Source organism: Cydia pomonella, chromosome 20 (genome assembly GCF_033807575.1).
Source record: "Cydia pomonella isolate Wapato2018A chromosome 20, ilCydPomo1, whole genome shotgun sequence".
NCBI classification, from domain to species: domain Eukaryota; kingdom Metazoa; phylum Arthropoda; class Insecta; order Lepidoptera; family Tortricidae; genus Cydia; species Cydia pomonella.
Window position 1 is genome coordinate 10,552,295 of NC_084722.1, and position 24,944 is coordinate 10,577,238.

The 24,944-nt window shown below is 43.4% G+C and overlaps 1 protein-coding gene across 1 annotated transcript in view; it reads right to left on the minus strand.

The window, feature by feature from the left end:
* LOC133529323 (citron rho-interacting kinase-like) overlaps positions 1-20,646 on the minus strand; it is a 32,459-nt gene extending 11,813 nt beyond the window's left edge. The window contains exons 1-20 of the mRNA XM_061867019.1: positions 19,588-20,646; positions 18,307-18,404; positions 17,675-17,827; positions 16,661-16,857; positions 16,127-16,304; positions 13,646-13,761; positions 13,010-13,190; positions 12,058-12,193; positions 11,742-11,841; positions 11,390-11,572; positions 9,728-9,992; positions 9,395-9,460; positions 8,618-8,839; positions 7,868-7,984; positions 7,557-7,709; positions 6,695-6,916; positions 6,273-6,341; positions 5,807-6,054; positions 5,355-5,511; positions 3,742-3,843 (exon numbers count right to left, since the gene is read on the minus strand). Of these exons, the coding sequence (XP_061723003.1) occupies positions 3,742-3,843; positions 5,355-5,511; positions 5,807-6,054; positions 6,273-6,341; positions 6,695-6,916; positions 7,557-7,709; positions 7,868-7,984; positions 8,618-8,839; positions 9,395-9,460; positions 9,728-9,992; positions 11,390-11,572; positions 11,742-11,841; positions 12,058-12,193; positions 13,010-13,190; positions 13,646-13,761; positions 16,127-16,304; positions 16,661-16,857; positions 17,675-17,827; positions 18,307-18,404; positions 19,588-19,795 (3,171 nt within the window). The 5' untranslated portion in view covers positions 19,796-20,646. The remainder of the gene's footprint in view (positions 1-3,741; positions 3,844-5,354; positions 5,512-5,806; positions 6,055-6,272; positions 6,342-6,694; positions 6,917-7,556; positions 7,710-7,867; positions 7,985-8,617; positions 8,840-9,394; positions 9,461-9,727; positions 9,993-11,389; positions 11,573-11,741; positions 11,842-12,057; positions 12,194-13,009; positions 13,191-13,645; positions 13,762-16,126; positions 16,305-16,660; positions 16,858-17,674; positions 17,828-18,306; positions 18,405-19,587) is intronic.
* Positions 20,647-24,944: the final 4,298 nt, after the last annotated feature.

Sequence of the window (24,944 nt, forward strand, 5' to 3'; positions counted from 1 at the left end):
CACTCTTATTAAAATCAAGAGTATTAAACAATAATGATTGATATTATAATGTTCCGAAATCGAACGAAACAAAACAAATCCACCTCGGTTCCAAAAGGGGATAATACGCAAAACTCTGCATAAAAGGCGCCACTACCACATTCTGAGGGCTTACCACGAAACACGAAAATCTAAATTTCGTTATCTGCCTCTCTATATTTGAGCGATAAAGAGACCAGATAACGTAACTTTGTTTTGCGCGTTTCGCGGTAGGCCTCTGTAAACAAACCGCTTTGATGCATCAATGTCATAGTATAAACTTCTCAATAAAACAATGTCAATTAGAATATATAAATTCCGTATGAGAGAGTTTTCAGAAAATAGTGTACCCAATTAGCGTGAGTAGTTAAGAGCCCTTAATCCTTGGAGCGTTCTCCGATTTCACGAAACAACGCTCGATAGATGGCGTTGGCGCTCGGTACGCGAGCGCCGGCAACGCGACGCGCGTTTCAATGCAGACTAGAATAATCTTGATAGTTTTCAATATAATTTCAAGCAACATTAATTTTAGTGTTATATTATATCATATGGGCACTCTTTATTTTATTTTATATGCACAGTAGTTTTTTTTATGTACACTACTACTAAGTGTACAGACTACAGAGTGTACTATAACCCTTGCTCTTTATTCTGTCTCTTTCACACCAATGGAAAATGAAGAAATTAGTAAATGACTGCAGGTATAAATAAAGTATATTAGTGCGATAGAGAGACAGATAGTGTTTCGTTGTCGTATCGTAAACGATTGGCATGTTGGCCACACACTTGCTTGGTGCCTAGCCAAAATACCAATCGTTTGTGTATAGATATTAGTGCGATAGAGAGACAGTAGTGTTTCGTTGTCGTATCGTAAACGATTGGCATGTTGGCTACGCACCCATGATACCTAGCCAAGAAGTCAATCGATTGCGCATATTAGTGCGATAGAGAGACAGATAGTGTTTCCTTGTCGTATCGTAAACGTTTGGCATGTTGGCTACGCACCCATGCTGCCCAGCCAAGATGCCAATCGTTTGTGCATATTAGTACGAGAGAGAGACAGATAGTGTTTCGTTGTCGTATCAATTGGCATGGTGGCTACGCACCCATGCTGCCTCAAGATGCCAATCGTTTGCGCACATTAGTGCTATAGAGTTTCAGTGTTATTTGAAATCACGTTAGAGTTTGTATTATTATTTATGACCCGAATGAAGTCCATCCAGGTTCTTATGATGGAGTCAGGAGTTGGTCACCAGAACTCCTAATCTACTCATCATAACTCCTGACGAGTACTCGATGGAGTTACGATGAGTAAATTAGGAGTTCTGGGGAGTTCTGGTGACCAACTCCTGACTCCGTCATGAGACCCTGGACCTCATCTAGATCGATGGTGTTCGTCAGGGCAAATCTTTTGAGCCCAAACACGATGGAGTTATGATGAGTAGATTAGGAGTTCTGGTGACCAACTCCTGACTCCATCATGAGACCCTGGACCTCATCTAGGTCGATGGTGCTCGTCATGGCAAATCTCATGAGCCCAAACACGTTGGAATTATAATGAGTAGATTAGGAGTTCTAGTGACCAACTCCTGACTCCATCATGAGACCCTGGACTTCATCTAGATTGATGATGCTCGTCAGGGCAAATCTATTGAGCCCAAACACGATGAGGTTATGATGAGTAGTTTAGGAGTTCTGGTGACCAACTCCTGACTCCATCATGAGACCCTGGACCTCATCTAGATCGATGGTGTTCATCAGGGCAAATCTATTGAGCCCAAACACGATGGAGTTATGATGAGTAGATTAGGAGTTCTAATGACCAACTCCTGACTCAATCATGAGACCCTGGACCTCATCTAGATTGATGGTGCTCGTCAGGGCAACTCTATTGAGCCCAAACACGATGAGGTGATGATGAGTAGATTAGGAGTTCTGGTGACCAACTCCTGACTCCATCATGAGACCCTGGGCCTCATCTAGATCTATGGTGCTCGTCAGGGCAAATCTTTTGAGCCCAAACACGATGGAATTATAATGAGTAGATTAGGATTCTAGTGACCAACTCCTGACTCCATCATGAGACCCTGGACTTTATCTAGATTGATGGTGCTCGTCAGGGCAAATCTATTGAGCCCAAACACGATGGCGTTATGATAAGTAGATTAAGAGTCCTGGTGACCAACTCCTGACTCCATCATGAGACCCTGGACCTCATCTAGATCGATGGTGTTCGTCAGGGCAAATCTTTTGAGCCCAAACAGGATGGGATTATAATGAGTAGATTAGGAGTTCTGGTGACCAACTCCTGACTCCATCATGAGAACTTGGACTTCATCCGGGTCAAAAATAATAATGCAAATGCAAACCCTAACGTAATTTCAAGTAAAAATGCGTTTTTCAGAAAATCGCAGCCAAATAACACTAGACCCTACTCATAGTGTTGAGTTCCTGCCGGTGAGTAAGGTTGCCAGAGCTCAACGAGGGGCGGGAGGGGGTTAGAGTCGGCAACGCGCATGTAACTCCTCTGGAGTTGCAGGCTTACATAGGCTACGGATACTGCTTACCATCAGGCGGGCCGTAAGCTTGTTTGCCACCGACGTAGTATTAAAAAAAAGGACCACTGAAAATCCATCAATAAGCGAGTCTGTTAAGCATAGTGTAAAAAATGAACTTTTATTAAGATTTTCTAATCGCAGTATATAGCACTTCTCGGAACTCCGTAGCTGATTACGATCGCAACGAATGCCTGACAATCGAGCACAGGTCCGTCCTCTAAGCGCGCTCCGCGCGGACTGAGAGCGGGGTGTCGCTGCTGCGTGATTTATACGTGTTTTAAAAAAATAAAAATTTACGGCAATGTAGGTCCCATAGTTATGATTTTTTTTTTATAGGTTAACATTAAGTTACAGTTTGCTATAATATTATTTTTAAAGCAAAATATGCGTACAATTTGCGGAAAAAAAATATAATTAAACCCTGTTTTCGCCAAAAAAATGAAGAAAACTCGGAAGGTATTTTATCAGTTTTTTCAAATGAATCTTCGATTGTTAATCATTCCAGCCCCTCGTACGAGATATGTTGAATCAAATTGTAGTCATTCATGTACCAAATGATTCTTGTTTACAGCAAAATTGAGAACCGAAACGCCACATCTCACTGCAAAATTTGGAAAAGACTCCCAAAAAAACTCATTAAAAAAGAGGTTTAAAAGAGAAAATGAAAATTTGAACTGTTGGAGCCGCTAGTTTAGGAAACGATTATTTAAGTACGTTACCAGTTTTTGAATAAATACTAATAGTTACGTCGTAATCTTGAATGAAAAAGGAAGCATTTTACAAAATACGCTCGTCTGTAGGAATAAGGACTCTTAAGAAAAGTTAATCGCTGTCAATTTTGAGGCGACAATTAAGCATCAAATATTTATGGGAATTAACTTTTTGCCTTTTTATACGTTATTATATTGCTTATATTTTATGTAATGAACACTAAAACCGAGTTTTTTTTAAAGTTTATTCCTTAATTATTGTCACAAAACTGACAGTGATTTACTTTTCTTAACAACAAACGCTAATTGGGTACACTATTTTCTGAAACTCCGATGAACATCAGTAACTAACACAATTTTTGACGGGATTTTGAAATCTACTTAATTATTATTTTCATATTTAATCTACATATATGTACTTAGCATCGATTAAATATGAGTACTCAAATACGTACCTCGTGATCTTTGCTCTTCCCTTCGTTCAAATCTGATAACTTTTCCAAATCTATTAGTTGTTCTTCCAACAGGCTACACGCTTCCTGTAACGCTTTATTATTCTGAAAAAAAATACATTGTTTTTACATATAGTCAGACTGCCTCACTATGATGCCAATAATTGTTTTGTGCGAAAATCGCAGCGTTAGACGCATGCGATCCACAGAATGCGTTTGTCGCGTGTGCGTGCCGAAAACACACGAGCTTAGCGCATTCGCGTGACAATGACATTAAAATACATGTTCTTAGCTTAGCATAACTGTCAAAAATGAATTGTTCCGTAAGTCCTTGTACAGATATGAATTACCACATCATAATGCGAGTTGAGGTTGGCGAGCACGGCCTCGACGGCGGGGCAGCGGCCGGCCAGCAGGTCGGTGGCGAGCGCCACGCGCAGGCGCCGCGCGCGCGGGCTGCGCGCCGCCGGCCGCGCGCGCGCCTCGGGCTTCGGCCCTATCGGCGGCTTGTCGGCCTTCGTGCCCGCCGACTTCGTGCACGTATTCATTCAGGTAGACTTCATTTTGGACGTCGACGAAAGTTATGCACGGTTTCGGTGTGTAGTTTTTAAAAGATACAATCGTTTATCGCAATTCAAACTTTCTATTCCCTATTTTCCGATATTTAATAGAGTTTACTTTTTGGAAAATGTATTGACTTCTTCAATATATTCATTTAGTACGAGTTCATATTGCACGTGATCGTAAGTTTATTGCTTTTGCTGTTTAGTTCAAAATGTTAACTCGAGTATCGCAGTACCAAAATTCCTACTTCCTATTTTCCGAAATTCCAAAAACGTACACTTTTGATTTCTACACTGGGTATCGTATCAGTCTAGCTTAAAAAATATTTTATTAACTAGAGTTCCGATATTTTGTAGAGTTGATTAAATTTTTAACCAATGTTGACCGCGGCGCGATAACGACTAAGCGTTGAATGGTTGTCGAATATATTTTTGTTTGGCAGAACAATAGCATTGCATAGCAATTGTTGGGGATTATAATAAACAATAACTACCCGTCTAACAATACAGTTGTTTATTTAGTTTTAAAGCAAAGATTGAATGAATATGTACTTTAACGAGTTTTGTGATGAGATTTAATAAGCTCGTTAAAGTAGGTATTCGATCATTTATGAGAAAATACAAGCCGAGGAGGCGTCGCTACTCGCTGTGCTGGAACTCGGTCTTTAGTTTACTGTGGGAGTTCTGAATAATGCAGGAATAATGTACTCACTTGCGCCAGCTCAGTGTTATGCGCGCGCAGTTGGAAGTTTTCGTCACTACTCTTCTTATTCAGTATATAAGCCATCATCACATCTCACTATAGAGCTTAATTTATGAAAGTTTGTACGTTAGCTAAATAATTGTCCCACCATTGTAAATAATTGTGAACCAGAAACATTGTCTCACCTGCGTGAGTTCGGTGTTGCGGCGTTCTCGTCACGGAGTTGAGCGCTCGCGGCTGCTCATCTCTTGTTCCTCGGAGTAGTGTCGGCACTTCTCGCTGTACTGGAGCTCGCTCTAAACTTACAGGTAACGTTGAGAGTCCTGGATGATGAACTGCGGCGGTGTTACCTGCGCTAACTCGGTGTTGTGCGCGCGTAGTTCGACGTTCTCGTCCCGCAGCTGCGCGCGCTCGCGGCTGCTCATCTCCTCTTGTTCTTCGGCGTGGAGGCGGCGCTTCTCGCTGTATTGAAGCTCGCTCTTCAGCTTACGGATGTCGTTGCGAGATCTATAAGTTTAACTCCAATGATGATAAAAGCAGAAAAAAACATAATGAATGATGCGGTATTAAAGTTCGTTTGCTTTATCAAGTGGCTAACTCCGTCCATCATTCGCACGCTGAACAAAATGGCAGCGCCATTAGTTAAGAAGCACTTGGATTGTCAAGCCTGAATGCTTTAGTATTCACATAGTTCGGGGTAGTACAATGCCATCTAGTTCAGCTATCAAAACGGCAATATTTTGCACCACAGTGTGCATCTTCCGATTTCTTGTCCATTTTTATGAATTAAAATTATACATACCGATCAACTTCAGCTTGAGCCGTCTCATGCCGTTTCTGCAACGCAGCTAACTGCTGCTTAGCCCTCTCAGCCTCCTTGGTCGCCTGCTCGTACTGAGGTTTGAGAGCATCCAGTTCAGCCTGGACTTCAGTGGCTTTTCTCTCGGCGGTCCGTTTGGCCTCCAGCACGGCGGTCAACCGCTCTTCCGCGCGTTTCAGGTCGCGAGCGGTTGATTTGGCTTCTAATGACAGCTCGTTGAACTCGCGCTCCTGGGAAGCAATTCAGACAATGTAGCATTTCACAGGTTCTTTTTCAGATTGTGTTTCGAAAGTAGTAAAGATTAAAACATTGATCTGCCGCTGTCTGATATATGAGATAAATTGAAAACTAAAAATGACACGTGAGCCCATAAACTATGCCAAAATTCAAAGTGTCAGTTAAAAGGATAATTTAAAATGTAAAATTGAGACCAATTTTAAAGGGTTACCTTGCGCCATCTGGCTAAATTAGCAGATCTGGCTTCTTGGCGTAGAGCGGCTATTTCTTCCGCACGCGTCTGAAAGAAAAAACAATTCAGAAAAATGAGTCATTCTTTTCGATTGCCATAATTGTCAAAATTTCAAAATGTGCAAATACCTAAATATGAACCGTGTAGCCCCCGACGAAAATACGTCTAGAGAAGGGAAGTATATTATATATACTCTCACGGAAAAAACAGTCACCGTACCGACGCGCAGCTGCATTTTTGCGTACTCCAGCTGTGTTCATTCATCCCGTATGCTTCTGCAAACGCTCTCTGTATCACAATGTGCTTGCAAAAGCGGATCCTCTGCTGTCTGACACGTCTCGCTCTACCTGTTGGAAGGTTGCGGGTTGGAAGACAGATTATACAAACGAGTAGGTACTAACCTGCAGTTGCCCCTCGGCGCGTTCCAACTGTTCCTTGAGCACGTGCACCTGCGCCGTGTGCTGCGCGTCGGCCAGGCTCTCCGTGTCGCTGTGCGCCTTGTGCGGCGAGCCGTGCGGCGAGCCGTGCGGCGAGGTGCGCGCCTCGCAGTGGACGCACGCGCGGCTTTCCAGGGCTGTCACCTCGCGCTCTAGCTGCCGGACGAGTTGCTCGAGGGTGTTCACCTGTTAAACGTGCAATATCATGAATGGTTAATTAGCGCCGGGCCCATACAATAAAAGCCACCTCGCGAAGAAATTGTCGTGCGACCCAGATGGGTTTGTGGAGATACTGGAGATATCTCGCCCGAGATTAATTTATTGAGACATCGTCCCCGCTTGTCCTTTTACTTCGAGCGAAGCACATCTACATGGACTAAGCTGCTTACTTCGCGTGGCAATTTCCTCACGAGGCGGCTCAGTGGTTCCATCTTATAAATTAAATTGCATTTTATTTTTTCTAAAATAAATGTACAATCCAGGAGCTCACCGAACCTTCACGCGGTGCCTCGCGTCCAAGGCTCGGAACCGGTTTTTTTCTTCATACAAAAAATACCGGTATTATTACGTTCTTTTTCGTTCTTTGGTTTATTATTTCATGTTTAATGGGACTATCTAATAATGCGAAGTTGTTACCTGAATACATGATCCAGTCCTACGTATAGAGTATAAAATAATTAAAAATATTGGGTTATTTCGGGATTTAAAAATAAAACGGTTCCGAGCCCTGCTCGCGTCGCCTCTGTGCGTGAGCACTGCTCTTCCAATGCTGCCTCACGTGCTGCTGCCATGTATGCTGCGCTAAATCCTACATTAAACAACGAACCTTCTCGCGGTGCCTCGCGTCGTCCTGCAAGGCGACAGCGGCGCGCGCCTCGGCGGCGTCGAGTCGCTCGTTGAAGCGCGCTTCCGTGCGCGAGCACTGCTCTTCCAATGCTGCCTCGCGACTGGCTGCTTCCTGTATGCTGCGTTGCAGCTCCTTTCAACATTCAACAAATCAAATAAATCGAGGTTAACAAAAACCCAATGAACTTCTGTATAAGTGGCATTTCTTGATCAGTGTCTCTCAAAGACGGCGATTCAAATCCGGCCTTGGGCGTAGTCAAATTTCTTTAATATATGGCATCTTATATCTACCTGCACTTGAGCGGCCAGCGTGGAAGCTCGAACGCGCTCCTGCGTGAGCTGCAGCTGAGCTTCCTTTAGCTGCTCTGTGGACGCCGTCGCTACCCGTTGCTTCTCTCCCAGGGATTCCTACAAGTACAAACACGGTTATTTGGTTGCGGATATGTGGGCAAAAAGTAAGTGGGATGAGTTGTTTTTGGAAATTATTAAATGTATAATATAGACCAAAAAAAATATTTCAACAAAATAAAAGAAATTACTACTTATTGTATTTTTTTTCTGCCCTATCACATTAAACGTAAGAGTTTCATGTGATATTTCTATACCGATTTAGCTCTGAAGACTAGTAAATAGAATTTAAGTATGGCTCATGATTTCATTTTCTTTATGCTGTTAGTATGTATGTTAACATTATGTACTTAATAATGAACCTCCAGGTCTATGATTCTTAAGTATGGTAAGTACTCTACATTGTACTTCAAATCCATTTGTATGTGTGACTGTATGTGTTCTAAATAAATAAAATAAAAAAAGTGGCAGAGGACCGGACGAGTTGGAGATTGCTGCACCGACAAGAGCACAGCTCTTAAATATAAAGAAGAAAATAGTGTTTGAAGAGAAAGTATATATTACCCATAAAATAGCAGAAATGGTGACAAAGTGCAGATCGATGACCATTGCGACATATCGCAAGATACACCGACAGTGGACTAAAAGCGACGAAAAGATGCTAGATTAAAATGTTCTCATCTAGTTACTCACCTGTACTGAAGTAAATTCTCGTCGAACATCCTCAAGCTCTTTTCTTAACTCTCTCGCGTCGGCTTCAGCCTCGGCGAGGCGCTTCTCGGCCTGCTCCCGGGCGCGGGCCTCGCGTGCGGCAGAGGCCTCTGCGGCGGCGGCGCGCGCACCCGCCTCGCGGGTTTCGGCCTCGCCACCGCTGAGGGTCTGGCGGCGGAGCGCACGCTCTTTTGCTATTGTGTCCTGTCGAATAGGTGGTAAGGTTAGGTTTCACTTTTGAGCGAAATATACTCAGCAAGTATTTTTTACGGATTATACAATTTATTTTAATGTAAAATCTTGTATCAATTATAAACTACATTTATTTTAAGGGCGTCCGCTAGTTGGCGCGGGTGCACGGAGCGCCATACGCGCGCGGGTGTCATTGTATGCAAAATCTCCGCGTCAGTTAGCGGTTGCTCATACTATAACGTTACCCCGCTCACCAACCTTCAAGCACTAGCGCCGGCTAGCGGACGCCCTTGAAGCGAAAATACTACAAGCTTGTATATCACAGGACAACTACTTGAATATTAAGTAAGATATTTCTTGCTACCAACACAGTACTATCTATGCAATTTCTATAAAAGTACCTACTTTTTTATTCGATTAGTGCTTCGGTACTATGTAATGAGTATAAAAAGTTGAAAAAAACAAATGTAAGTACATAGCAGCGACTCACTCAATCATACTTTACTCATCATAATAATATAAGAACTACAAACTAACTAAGCTACTACCAGGCTACTTGTAACTCACGATCGCCCGCACGTTGAGCTCTGTCAGCGTTCTGTGCCTTAAATCTTGAGCTTGTTCTAGTATATCCTGACCAAAACAAAAATAAACAAAAAATCTTTTGGACAGAGATAAATATTTGCTATCGCGTTGTTTGTGAACATATATTCCTTTAGTTTTATAATTTATTTAGTGTAATAGCGTTTGTAGCCTAGCGGTGTTAAGGCGTGCAACATTCAAACAGAGGGTCAGCGGTCGAATCCCGGCCCGTACTTATAGAACTTATGTACAAAAACCGCACGATTCCCAGTAAGGACATTCCCCTATGAGTTGGAAGGTCAAAGTTGAGTCACAAACCTTATAATGCTTATGCTGCGCTCTCGCGGCGTCCGCAGCAGCCACCGCCCTAGCGCATTCTGTCTGCATCTCGGTCACTCTCGCCTCCAGCCGCGCCATGTCCTCCCTCAGTCCGTCCCGCTCGCTCGCCAGATCTTCATTCTGCGCCTGGGCCACGCGCAGCTCGGCGCTGTTTCTGTCGGAGGCGGCGGAGGAGAGCTCTTGGTTGGTGCGCTCTAGGGCCATGCGTTCTTCTTTCTCGATTTCGATTTGGCGTTCTAAACGTCTGTAAGAAATGTGGAGAGTTATACTCGAAGAAGTTACAGACATACTCTCTTCCTCTGTTGGGGTTTTTATCGTAGTTTTTTGAAAAGAAATGGAGGTACATGCAATAAACTATGGTACCGCTTACCTTTAGGAGGCTTATATGCTTACTTGACTGATGAAATATTTAGCGGAACTAGACATCTTACATAGTGATAAATTTACGCTAATTTTAGTGGGGACAATCCTGCAAAAAATGGGAGGTATTAGCTTCGCGAGGGAAGGGCGTACGTGAATCTGGATCCACTTTCGTGTCGTGTCAGTGCCGTTAAATTAGTTTAACATTCTTACGGTAGGTGTCATTCGATGCCTCCATAAGGCCTGTCAGATCATATCAACTTGTTCGGCAGATTCTCGTTGGCGGCGCCGGCTGCGGCTGCAGCTAGGTTGGTCTGTAGCGAGTGGCTGTAGACAGTAACTAACTTGTTCTGCAGGCTGAGCGCGGTGATCTCGGCATGCAGGCGCGCCCGCGCGCGCTCGTGCTCGGCGTCGGCGGCGCGCCGGACCTTCTCGGCGGCGGCGCCGGCTGCGGCTGCAGCTAGGCCGGTCTGTAGCCAGTGGCTGTAGACAGTAACTAACTTGTTCTGCAGGCTGAGCGCGGTGATCTCGGCCTGCAGGCGCGCCCGCGTACGCTCGTGCTCGGCGTCGGCGGCGCGCCGGACCTTCTCGGCGGCGGCGCCGGCTGCGGCTGCAGCTAGGCCGGTCTGTAGCCAGTGGCTGTAGACAGTAACTAACTTGTTCTGCAGGCTGAGCGCGGTGATCTCGGCATGCAGGCGCGCCCGCGCGCGCTCGTGCTCGGCGTCGGCGGCGCGCCGGACCTTCTCGGCGGCGGCGCCGGCTGCGGCTGCAGCTAGGCCGGTCTGTAGCCAGTGGCTGTAGACAGTAACTAACTTGTTCTGCAGGCTGAGCGCGGTGATCTCGGCCTGCAGGCGCGCCCGCGTGCGCTCGTGCTCGGCGTCGGCGGCGCGCCGGACCTTCTCGGCGGCGGCGCCGGCTGCGGCTGCAGCTAGGCCGGTCTGTAGCCAGTGGCTGTAGACAGTAACTAACTTGTTCTGCAGGCTGAGCGCGGTGATCTCGGCCTGCAGGCGCGCCCGCGTACGCTCGTGCTCGGCGTCGGCGGCGCGCCGGACCTTCTCGGCGGCGGCGCCGGCTGCGGCTGCAGCTAGGCCGGTCTGTAGCCAGTGGCTGTAGACAGTAACTAACTTGTTCTGCAGGCTGAGCGCGGTGATCTCGGCCTGCAGGCGCGCCCGCGTACGCTCGTGCTCGGCGTCGGCGGCGCGCCGGACCTTCTCGGCGGCGGCGCCGGCTGCGGCTGCAGCTAGGCCGGTCTGTAGCCAGTGGCTGTAGACAGTAACTAACTTGTTCTGCAGGCTGAGCGCGGTGATCTCGGCCTGCAGGCGCGCCCGCGTGCGCTCGTGCTCGGCGTCGGCGGCGCGCCGGACCTTCTCGGCGGCGGCGCCGGCTGCGGCCTCGGCCGCCGCTAGTTTGCTTTGTAGCGACGCGATTTCACGACCACGCGACGCTAGTAGCTTCTCCGATGACCTGGATACATTGAGTAAAGATATCATTATGTCTTCCTTTTATTAACATAACTACGTTCAATTTACCAAAGCTGTCCTAAATTTATCGAAAGAATGGCAGAAAAGGTTAAGTTAAAATCAGACGAAGCTGAACGTATATTGCAAGGGGTGCATGGATGCAAAATTCTTACTTAAAAGTAGCTAGATCTATAGCAGTGCAATCATGGGACGCACTGAAGCCCGAAGACGTAGAGTTATCTTCGTTTTCATCGTGCGCTACGTAGGAGTACCCTGCCAAAAATATACAAAATAAAAGTTACGTAAAAGTCTTTCAGAGCGGTCCAATTATATCTTGCGGGTCGATTACATATAACAGTCCATTTCAACACATGTCAGAAAACACTTTAATATAATAAATCCTACGTAGCATCCTCGGTCCCGTGCACCTGTAGCGCCCAATCTAGATGGCACGATCGAGGATGCTACTGACAGTATTGGTGTAGTTACCGACGAAAGGCAGCTGTCCCGCGAAGGGCGGGCGCGCGCGGAAGGGCGCAGCGGACACCGGCGGCGCCTCGCGCGGCGGCGGGCTGAAGTACGCGGCGTCCTCCGGCCCGCGCACCCGCGGCACCCACGGCGGCGCCTGACACCCACAGTACACTACTTAAACTAGGACTCGTATGAGAATATCGAAGGAGGGAGGAGTGGCGAGATATCAGTAAAGGGTCCGGAGCTTTTCCACATTTGACAAGCGCAAAAATGTATACGTAAATGTATGCACAATAATGTCGTTGTAAATGTTTCCCATGAATATGGCGTTTAGAAGAGCCTTCGTTATAAGCCACCAGGTGCACAGGCTCGCGCGGCAGTCTCGCCTTGCGAGGCAGACCGACCCATCAAATCGGCAATCACTATGGATAGTTATGCAATCTCTGCTGCAGGCGCTGCAGCTATTTCTATAGTGGCTTATTGTTTAAGAAACTGGAAACACTCACATTTTAAGACTAAGGCGCTTGTGGATTAAAAAACTTAATGAGCGTCGCAATCAATACGGAAAGAAATTATCGAAATGCCCGAACGGCCCCGAGGCACGTGCACACAGGCCGAGCAATTGGCTCGCGAGGCTGCCGCGCGAGCCTGTGCGCCCGTTGGAGACTACTTTAAAGAACGTCTTAAGTTTTGTTTGGGTCTAACTGTCACTTTCTTGACAAAATGTATGGGATTTGACATTGACCGTCACTTTTATGACGATTGATAACCGGCCGTTAATTGTACACAGTTTTACTTTTTTACTCTTAATTGTTCAAAAGTTGGCTGGAAGAGATCTCTTATAGGGATAAGTTCGCTTTTGTACATTGCAAACATTCTGTTTTATTGTATCTAACCTGTCTTATGTACAATAAAGTGTTTACGTATGTATGTAAAGTTAAATGAAAACGGGCAAATGCCCGGTAAATACCTGATCTCGTATGGAATGCACGGAGAGATGCGCCAGCGAGGGGTGCTGCAGCGTGTCGAGGTAGTTGAAGCGGCGCGAGGGCGCGACCCGCAGCAGGCCCGCCGCCAGCGCGCGCCACGCCGCCGACGGCCCGGCGGGGGGCGCTTCGAATGGGGGCTCGGGCTCCGGGGACCGCTCGTACCTGACACGTTTCTTGTTATTAGGCAAGGCCACTGGTATACGAATTAGTTGTGAATGAAAAGAATCATAAGGCGGGTCCACACAGAGCGAGCATACGCAGTCAGGCAATTTCCTCGCGCACAAAACAGTCAGTGTAGACGTGCCTCGGCCGAGGCGGCGCGCTCGGGCTAGGAAAACGCTCTTTGTCTTTTTTTTTTGTCTACGTCGGTGGCAAACAAGCATACCGCCCGCCTGATGGTAAGCAGTCTCCGTAGCCTATGTTATGTACGCCTGCAACTCCGGAGGAGTTACATGCGCGTTGCCGACCCTTAAACACCCCCCCCCCCCCCCCCTCCTCACCCCTCGTTGAGTATATATGTAAAAAAAAAAAACTTTTATATTAACATTTTTGCCATGTGGACTGCCAGGTTTTTTAGTAACTTGTCAAATCAAAAAGATATGTGAAAAAGTACTTACTTTTGTATATTGCTCAATATGGTCGCAATGGTGTCGTCATCCCCGGTGGAGAAGGGCCTCCGGAGAGTCACCAGCTCGAAGGCCACGACGCCCAGCGACCAGTAGTCGCATGCAGACTGCACACGCAAACATTATATATGTTAAGCAATTCCATAACGCTGAAATTCGGATGCTCTAGAGCAGGGGTCACCAATTAGTTTCGCTCGGGGTCTGTTTTAAGAAATGAAATGACCATCGCGGTCCGCACAACATTTTATAGAAAAAATATTTATTAAACAAATGTAATTACAGAAATAACAAAGGTATTTTTTTACATATATTTTTTTTATTTTTTTTTAGAAAAATGAAATGTTTTGTTGCGGACTATCTTAGCGGGTGACTTCGCCCGGCCGTTTTCAAATTGACGTCAACAAAGATAATGCGGGGGATACATTTTTATTTTAAATTATGTACTCTATAGTGCAACAGTTGCTGTGTTCTCGCGGTCCGCACAAAATGGGTCGGCGGTCCGGATGCGGACCGCGGTCCGCCATTTGGCGACCCCTGCTCTAGAGCTACACTAACAACCATTTTTATATAATTCATCCCTTAAAGAGGTGAAAATAGGGTTGAAAGTTTAATGACTACTACACTGACAAAGGCTAGTTAATAAAGTCAATCCAACTAAACTTCAAAATCCAATTACACTTGTGTGAAACTTTGGACTTGCAATTCACTGTGAGCGTGTTAAATATAGTCAATGTGTGATATGGTGATGCTTTAAGACTTGTAATTCCTTGGAGGTTCAGAGACTAAATTTTTCAACATATTAAGTGACACAAGTCCATCAACACGTGGTTAAACCAAAAAAAAATTCAAAGCGGAAAAAAAGAAAATTATGTTTTGCCTACTTGTTGCATGAAATTTACAGCTTTGAAAACGCAGTAATATACTAGGAACTAATTTTTAAATCGAAATAAAATTCTAAATGTATTTTTCTAATGCCACACCAGTTAGTAAAACACACCAGCGCCACGAAGCGGACTTTCTACAGAAAACCTTTGTTAGTTAAAACATTTTACTACTTTTACAAAATCTATTGACTACTCAAAACAAGTGCAAACTAGAATCTACAGTCATGCCTTGACATTCCCATTCCAAATTTCATAACTACAAAAACTACAAGAGATAGAAAATACGCCGCGTGCTGGCGTGTTAGGGTCTACTGTGGGTGGTTAGATCTCTTTTGAATTATCCTGAGCTACTTGTACATACATTTTACATAATCTCTACTTACTATGATTTGATTCCTATGTGATTTTAATTATGATACAAGAACTGGACTACTAATTACACTTTACTTTTATCTATATTTTTTGGTACAATTATAATTAATTTGTACACATTAGATATGATCACATAGAGCGAATCGTTTTATTATATGTATGCAACGATTTTAGCTTGTTTATTTTGTAAATGGTACTTGGACCAATATGTGATAAAAACGAATTAAAACTGGCATTATACAAGGTACAGCCGATTTTACAACACCGACTCTTTATTTTATATATATTACGGAATGATAATGGATGAATAGGATAATCAAAAGAGTGCAAGGTAAGTACTACCACTTTTATAAGTTACATTGACATCTATCCTACACTTGACAACTATTCCAAGGTTTACTAAAAGAGATTTCTTCTCAGTGATATGACCATAAGTTATCAACTCAACTGTTTTAGAGTTTAAAGTTCTGTATGTGGTTTCTCCATTTAAAGCACAAGAATATTACTGGTGTACTATTTAAACCACAGCTAGCCGGGTAAGGCGTTCCGTTCGATCCCCCGTTTAACACATTCACTGCCAGACAAAAAACGGCGCACTACCCCAGAAACCGGGAACCCACCTGGTGGGCGCTCGTGAACTTTGTTCAGATGCCGGAGAACCCGCTGGGCGGGTTGTTTTGTACGCAGCTATAGACCACCGGTTGCTGGGGTAGTGCGCCGTTTTTTGTCCGGCATCTGAACAAAGTTCACGAGCGCCCACCAGGTGGGTTCCCGGCAGTGAATGTGTTAATCGAATTAGATTCTTAGATTTGTTGGTATGTACCAGTGCCATGTCTCTGACGTAAAACATTGCTAGGAATCTTGCATACACTCGCGAAGATATACGAAGGTATGCGTGAAGTTCTCAATCAAAATTTGGCTACGACGAGAGACTGGACCAAATCCTCGTAAAGGCACTTTATGAGCCTTTGTATGGTATTGGGCTGATTAGGTATTAGGACGTATTTTCAAGACTTAGATTTCCTTTCAGAGTTGGAAGATCAAATGGCAGGTGCTTTAATCAAAAGTAGGGCCTGTGATAATGTCGCGTAGCTGACAAACGAAAAGATAAAGGGTATTTTCCATCTGTTTTTGTCAATGTAACTGATATGAGCGGTGGCACAGGGACGGGGCAGGGGGCAGGGGGCAGGGGACAGGGTGCAGGCACGCCACCCACAAGCGCAGTATGCTCAATGCCGCGGCAGCACTCGGCACACACGGCGTGGCGGCGCGCGCAGTCGGCGGCGGCCAGCAGCTCGGGCGCCACGTAGTCCGGCGTGCCCACCGCCCCCACCGCCGAGCCCGCCGCCAGCCGCGTGCACGACCCGAAGTCGCCCAGCTTCACGTGCCCGCATCTGAACGGGACATTCGCACTCGGTCGATTATCTTCCTCGTTACACTGTTAAGATACAAAAGTCTAGCCAAAGCGCCTATTGTGAAGTTATAGAGGAGCAAACATGTTTTCTGTGTGTATAACTATTAAGGATTAAAGTTTTTAATACGTTTTAAAAGCAATCAATCAAAATTAGATTTACTTGAAATTGTCTATACTAATAAATATAATTAAAAACCAGGAACCAAATGAAGAAAATGACAGACATCTAAGTATGTGACACATCACTATCTTTTTAAGACAGCGTCGCGTTAAGACAGCGATTTGTGGCGACAGAGAAGCTCAGCCTCACTACAAATTTATATCCAGAACACTCACCGGTCTATCAAGATGTTGTGTGGCTTCACGTCTCTATGAACGAAGCCGAGCTGATGGAGTGCCTTCAGCGCGTGCGCAACCTCGGCCACGTAGAAGGCGGCGTCGCGCTCCGATAGCGGGTTGTGGCGGCGGGAGAGGATCCCCGCTAGGTCGCCGCCCGAGCATAGCTCCATTACTAGGTACAGAGTCGTGTTATCCTGAATAAAACATAATATAAGATTAATTCAAAATATTCTACGTATTAATGGCATTTTTATTAGCCCAACAAATATTAAAGTTAATAGCTGCTGAGCTTAAAGCAAAGTCAGGTCTTCAATGTAACTATAGGCAGAATTTCCTGTTCATATGTTCCACATTTTTGTTTGATGATATTTTATGTACTGTAGAATCCAATCCAACGAAATTTGGCAGGAACATTATGGAATAGCCTGGAAGTTGAAATATCAACCTTAGACTTGAGTGTTCAAAATGAGAGTTTTATTCCCTACTCGAGCGCAAAGTTCCTCCGTTTCAGCTTGGGCAAAAATGCCTTCAGTCAAGTCCAGATGTTTTGCGCTACATATTGCATGACTCAACCAATTCTCGTGAATAAAAAATTAAAATAGATATCATACACTAAAGAAAAAGTTGGTCACTCATCCAGTACTCAAAAAACAAATCATAATTCATTTCATAAAATAATTTGATTTGTTCCCTAATCTAATACTCGTGAAATTTTGTGAGCAGATTCTACAATGTATTTTTTGTTGATTCGGCCAGCTGTGGTTTGCGAGGTCTATAGCTCACAGAGTCAAAAGTTTTTTTACAGCTAAGCTAAGTTTTTTTAAGCATCACAACATCTCTGAGATAAACTACTAGTTAATAAGTATCATATATGTATGTATGTATGTATGTATATACTTTATTGTACATAGAAATAAAAACACGAAAAACACAGTTACAGAGTAAATTAAATACAACAAAGGCGAACTTATCCCTGTATGGGATCTCTTCCAGCTAGCTTCTGGGATATACCTGGAAGGCGTATTGTAACTTGGGCGCCCACGGTCCCGCGGCGCCGGCCAGCACGTCGCGCTCGTCCGCGGCGCCGGCGACACGCTTTCGCGCTTCTTCTTTGCGTACGCATTTCAGCGCATACACGTCATGGGTCTCCTTCTCTCTAACCATCTGCATGGAGATAATAGGTAACACTAAGGTTTACTGCTTTAAAGCCTACATTCCAAATCAGAAATGATGTATGAATAATATTACAAATTATTAGGTCTTTGGTAAACAGGACAGAATAGAACTGCATACCATGTATATACCTACAATAGTAGCCCCTTAATATGACCTTGTATAATATACATATTTTTTTTACATAATGTGAAATTTGTAGTCCTTGTCTTTTTCAGTTTAATACGCTTTTGAGCTAAAAATGCATTTTTGGCGTGGTCCCTTCTCTATTTGGCAGTAGTAAAAATCAGGTAAGATAGAATGTATAAAAATAAAATTATAAGGAAAAAAAAATTGATCCTGTAAACAAGAAGTCTGTTTCAATAAGTTTTTTGGGAAAACTATAGTTGCCGTTTGCCAACCTGATTGAATACATTCTAGGGAGTATTTTCTGTTTATGAAGAAATTAACAATAAGTAAATATAACTTACGTGCACATCTCCAAATTGGCCCCTGCCAATGGTATGAAGTATTTCAAAGTCTGATATGCAGACACGGATCCTGCGCAGCTCAGCCAATGTGCTGCGGTCTGAGAAACACATTTTCAACAAAAAATAAATATTATACTATTAACTTTACCTACCTAATAACTTTTTTGAGGAAGAATCTAGGTGCTTTTACATAGAGCTATTTGCAAAGAGAGATTAAATATTTTTATACTATTGTATTGTATTTGTTATGTGTTGAATGAGTGAAAGAAGGTTAACAAAGAGAGTGTATAAGGGAGAAGTAGAAGAGGGAGCTGGAAGGGGTAGACCACGGCGGACTTTCTCTGATCAAATCGGGGAAATCCTGAAGAAAGGCCAGGTCAAGAGCACCCTAAACCGACGAGTGTGTATGAGGAATGTCATGAAAGTGAAGGAAGCGAAAGAGGTATGTCAGGATCGTAGCAAGTGGAAATCCGTGGTCTCTGCCTACCCCTTCGGGAAATAGGCGTGATTATATGTATGTATGTATGTAATAGTTGAAATAAATACTTTACCACAGTGTAGTTTTTTCTTTTATACAATGGTATCAATAAAACATGGATGGTTATATTTTGCCTTGCATAACTTTGATAGCCCTGATTGTATAAGAAAAACTGAAAGGATCAGGAAACGATTATCAGAATTTAGAAAATTTATTTTCTTCACCCTATGCAGAATTTTATTCATAACAATTATATTTACCTGATAATTTTCAGTAACATTTTGAGAGCCCACATGCAAATTATAGTGGATATACTACAATCTATTCTGAACTTTTATGGAGTAACTAAGGGTTCCAAGTGAAAAAAATACAAATCTTTTGGGTTGCAGAAGGGTAAAGGCACCCCAAACAACTTTACAATGTAACTGAAGACGCACTAAGTTAAAGAAGAGAATAATGTAGTGATGCCTTTGAACCAAGCATCACTGAGGAGTCTATATCCTCGAGTAGAAGAGTTCAAACAACATTAGGGAAGATTGGACTTGAACTTGCAAGAATCAGGGCCTTGGGTTTCAGGGACAGGATCCTAGATTTGTGTGGTATGTTGATTAAGAAATAAATTTATATGGCAAAAAAACAGAAATTTCTGGTTCTGTGACTTATTATGTATGAAAACCAATACTAGGAAAATACCGAAATAGGCGGACATTGCCATTTATGATAACGGAGAACGGTATGGAATGCAATTAGCAGCTGCCTGCAACAAGGCAGGTGGTGCATAATAAAACAATGAAATAGCTTACATTTATCCACGAAGGCGCGAACCAAATCATCACATTTCTTGACGGGATCATCGTTACACTCGTCGTAAAGCACTGTAAGAGCATCAAGCAATGCTTCTCGGTCTATTGTCTTTTTACTAAATTTACTTGATCCCGCAGACACTTTGCCTAAAATCTGTCTGTTCAACCGTGAAATCCGTACAGCGATAGCCTCTTTCGATGGCTCCATGTTGTTTTTCTAACTGAAAACTGGTAACGATGTCTTCAAATCATTGTTTTGAATATTTCAATGTTTGTTTTTGGGAGTTTGAAATGCCATTGTAGGCAATCGAGACAGCCCGGTAAAATTGCCGTTAACTTTTTGAATATCGAATGGTCCGAACCGAAATGTCATTTGACCGTTGGGATTGCTAGCTAATAAAAAAAATGCCAGTGTGACCACGTTGTAAGTGAACTTTATCAGCGGTTATAAATATACCTCAAACAACTTGACCTTTTTTTTGATTTGCTACTCGCCAATAAATGGCATTCATAACAAATTCCTTTACATTTGAAATTGAGATGTCAAGACAATGAATGAATACAAGTTGAGATTCAACGTGAAGACATTTCAGTGGTCAATGAAATGGAAGTCTGATGTTTATTTTTAAGACAGCATAATTATAGTAAAGTATTGGAAATGATCATTAATATAAAACCGTATACTCAATATTGTTTTATGTTCTTTGAAAATAACTTAAACCATGGGATCTGAGGCAAATCAAAATCTGAATTTCATTTATAAACCGTAAGTACTTTTTTAATGAAAACCTACATACCACAACGAATACTCCACGTAGCCACGTAACATATCATGAATAATGTCGGAGCAGCAATAACAATCAAAATTCAATTCTATTACTTAGCCCCAAGTTCGTTTTTTGGCTGGCAAATTTATACACCTGGGGGCCTAGCCATGATGACAATCGTTGATAGGAAGAAACACCAATCGAAACTTACTTAAGTAATGTATTGAAATAGTTACGTGACTTTTCGTTACATCTGTCATCTCGGTAATTTTTAGGGTTCCGTAGCGAAATGGCAAAAAACGGAACCCTTATAGATTCGTCATGTCAGTCTGTCTGTCCGATTATGTCACAGCCACTTTTTTCCGAAACTATAAGAGCGAACTGTTCAAACTTGGTAAGTAGATGTATTCTATGAACCGCATTAAGATGTTTACACAAAAATAGAAAAAAAAACAATAAATTTTGGGGGTCCCCCATACTTAGAACTGAAACTCAAAAAATCTTTTTTCATCAAACCCATGCGTGTGGGGTATCTATGGATAGGTCTTTAAAAATGATATTGAGGTTTCTAATATCATTTTTTTCTAAACTGAATAGTTTGCGCGAGAGACACTTCCAAAGTGGAAAAATGTGTGTCCCCCCCCCCGTAACTTCTAAAATAACAGAATGAAAAATCTAAAAAAAATATATGATATACATTGCCTTGCAAACTTCCACCGAAAATTGGTTTGAACGAGATCTGGTAAGTAGTTTTTTTAATACGTCATAAATGGTACGGAACCCTTCATGGGCGAGTCCGACTCGCACTTGGCCGCTTTTTATTTTCTTTTCGTTTGGCGTTTGTTGACGGTTGTCATCTTGGCTAGCCCCCCGTGGGACCGTAGGGCTCAATTGGCTCAAATTGCATTCAGTAACAGATGGTTTGACTGTCATGATATGTAGCAAACTTAGACCCATTCGAAGTTAAACTCGAGCATTTTATTTCAAGTAATTGTTGTTGTCCTAAGGAACCTCAGAGGTGCAGAAGGTGTTGTTAAGCTCGCGCCTTGCCTTCTTATCCTTAGCAAAGCAATACTTTAGCCTCGCTCCAACTCAAAGGCGATTGTCACACTGCTCCGCACTTTCGGAACGGCGTCCGGTGCTGCGATTTTTAACTTTGTGCAGTAGAATCTTGATTTGCATGCGAAAATCGCATGGTATAACACATTGGCTGAAGGTGCGCTGCGGGCCACAGGGTATGCCACACCGAGCTCCCTAAGTAGTACCGTACGGATTTTTGTACATACATAAATACATAAATTCGATTCGTCGTGCACCGCAGCTCCAGACGAAGATACGGAGCAAAACCGCAGCTAAATAACACTAGACCTTACTAGTGTTGTGTTCCTGCCGGTGAGTAAGGTTGCCAGAGCTCAACGACGGGGGCGGGTTTAGGGTCGGCAACGCGCATGTAACTCCTCTGAAATTGCAGGCGTACATATGCTACGGAGACTGCTTACCATCAGGCGGGCCGTATGCTTGTTTGCCACCAACGTAGGATAAAAAAAAAAACCGCACCACCGTCGTCGCCGCAAGTGAATTTGTCGCTCCGCTCTTCGCAACGAAATGCGTCGGCACTGCGATGAGGGTATGGGTATAACCTCCATAAGGACGCAGCTCGCCCTCGACTGACCGTCATAGCGTGGCCTGCCTATCTCCATCTGGATTTTGTCGGCATACTCCAAAGGTCTTTGTTTCGTATTTCAGAGGATCAACCTGAGATACCAGCATAGACAGACAGAGACATAGACTTGCAGTGTTCGCTAGACTCTTAGTGTAAGGCCTAAGTCGACGCCCGAAGCGGAGCGTCGGGCGGGGCGTGAAGCGTAGCGTCGAGCTCACAAGTGATTTGATCAGCGTGCACTTAGGCCGCTCGTATACGTTTGCATTTGTTTAACATGCACGCCGCGCGCCCCGCCCTGCCGAACGCCTAACTCGAGCGTCCACTCAGGCCTTACACTTAGTAATTAGTTACTCTCCACATTTCCTAACCAAGCCAAGTGACTTGACGATTAACTTGAAGGAGAAAACTTGAAAGCACGACTTCCAAACGAGCTTGACTTTTGCTTTTGCCTTTTATTTCTGATGTCCAACACATGTCCCCATCCGCTTTATATTTACAAGTTATCACGCTTCCCAGGTAGCACAAGTTGTTCTGAGGGCCTACCGCGAACCACGTTTGCCGTGTTGTCTCCCTGTCACACTTAAGTACGAATTTACAAGTGCGACAGAGAGGCAACTCGTTAAACGTGGTTCGCCTTAGGCCCTCTGTTGTTCTTGGCAGCGTCGTCGACAGTTTTGTTTGCATTTGTTGATTTGTAGGCCTATTTTACATTTTCCCAGCTTCTCAAAGCGTTCAATTTTGGCTTCAATTAAGGAAGAGTAGGCGGGATCAATACAAAAATCGCCCGCGTAGTCTAATCCCTCCTAATCGTTTGTACTCCATCGTATCCCTCTTCATGTGGAGCTTAGGTTCCTCGTGTCCTTGTCCGGGAGAATCACAAACAGATATGATCATAAGGGTGCCTTTCCACCAAAGATGTGCTATGCTTGCTATGCTGTTTTGCATACGAGTACATTTGAAACGCAGCTCCAGCTACAGCTACATTTCAAATGTATGCAAAACATAGCATAGCAAGCATAGCACATCTTTGGTGGAAAGGGACCCTAAGAGGCAAACATGCTTAATTTTTAGACTAGCTTCTGCGCGCGATTTTGTCTGCGTTCTACAATGAATTCAATCTTCCTTGTGACTTGTCACCCCGGGCCTTTCTTAAAACGAAAGTGGAGGACCCGCGCGAAATCGCCTTTTCATACAAACGTAGTCCTCATTTTCCTCCCTGTATATTAAGATTATTCAAAATACTTTGACACAATCTGTTGTTAATCCACCACAGCTATGCCCCTTCGCTTGATTTCTTTCGAATATTTAATTATTATAAGAGTTAAGAGCATTTAAAAATTTGTATGAAAACTTTTTTTCGCTTCTAATTTGTAAAATAATAAAAAAATCGAAAAAAGTCAAAGGGCTATGGTTGATATACAGCAAATGATTAAGTAAAAATATTTTTCATAATGTCAATATCCAGAGAGGAAAATGGGGACTACGTTTGTATGGAGAAGCGGCCGTCCCCTTTCGTCATAAGGGATGATTGACATAATAAAAACTACCGTTATACATAGATCCTTTCTCGGGACTCAAACTGCCTCGATAGCAGACAGACGGAGTTATTTTCGCATTTATAATATTAGTAGGGATTGGGTAGCCATTTTTTGTGCCTTGTAGAACTTGGTATATTTATCACATTTAAGTTTTGGCTTCATTTGATTTCACAGGAAAATCAATCGATTATATTTTTTTACCGTCTAGCCCATTTTTTAAAGTATTTTGCCAGACAAGCGACCTTTAAATGTCCTTGTTCCGGGTTAACCCATTCAGTGCCTGATGAATATCGAAAAATCAAAAACCGTTATCTCTTGCAAGGTCAGGTGGTAAGCCTCTGTACCTAATACCTACCAAAAGACGACACCGATATGAGGGATTCTAAGCAATCTTGTGTTTTTGAAACGGATGCTTTCATATAGGTTTAACTAAGTTGGTTGGTAAAAAGTGTTATGGTCAGTTACGGACTGGCATTATGTTAAGTAAATAAAAATATAACAAGTATATAAACTAGTTTGTGTTCCAAAACTTAGCTACCTTACTACACTAAGTACCTTCTAGAAAATCACCGCGCAGAATTACCCACCGCCTGAAGCTTACATGTCGCGGCGTGGTCGCGATATTGAATCTGCCTGTTTTATCGTTATGCCGCAGACGAGAAGACGGAGAATTTCATTTCCATTTTGAATTTAACGCTTACCTGTTTGGTTGCTTTAGGTGGCTCGAGCTACCAACCATTTATGACCCTTTATTACTTAGGCATTGAGTTTAATGATAAAATATTTAGACTCACTACACGCAACCGACCCATCAAAACCTATGCCTACGTGTACCTACTGTGTTTTTGTATTCCAGATACTACAAGACAATTTGATTGACTAATCTTTCTTCAACCTAATCTATCCTACTGCATGCAAAGGCAGATTGGGTAAAATATACCTTACATTGTAAGTAATATGGGTAAAATATAACTCACGGAATACACTATAATAAATTATTAATAGAGTCTATAATCAAAGCGTAATTTGAGTATCTAAGAAATAAAAACTGAGCTTATATGAATGCATCACTGCGCCGATAACGCGATATTGCATAGGTACAGTCAGCGTCAAATACTCCGTAGCAGTCAACGTGGCCAAATAGTTCGGTACACCATACTAAATATATGGTGTACCGAACTATTTGGCTACTTTGGTTGTTACTAAGTATTTGACGCCGACTGGACGGTGCCTAATTAATTACTCACTCTTCTATGCCGCTTGACTCTATGCCGGTAAATATGATGAGCGTTGGCCGCAAATGGGTTAAGTACGAGTAGATATGTAAAGTGTATTTCAACTGTATCTAAATTAATGTATAAAACAAATTACCTAAGTGCACAAAAACAA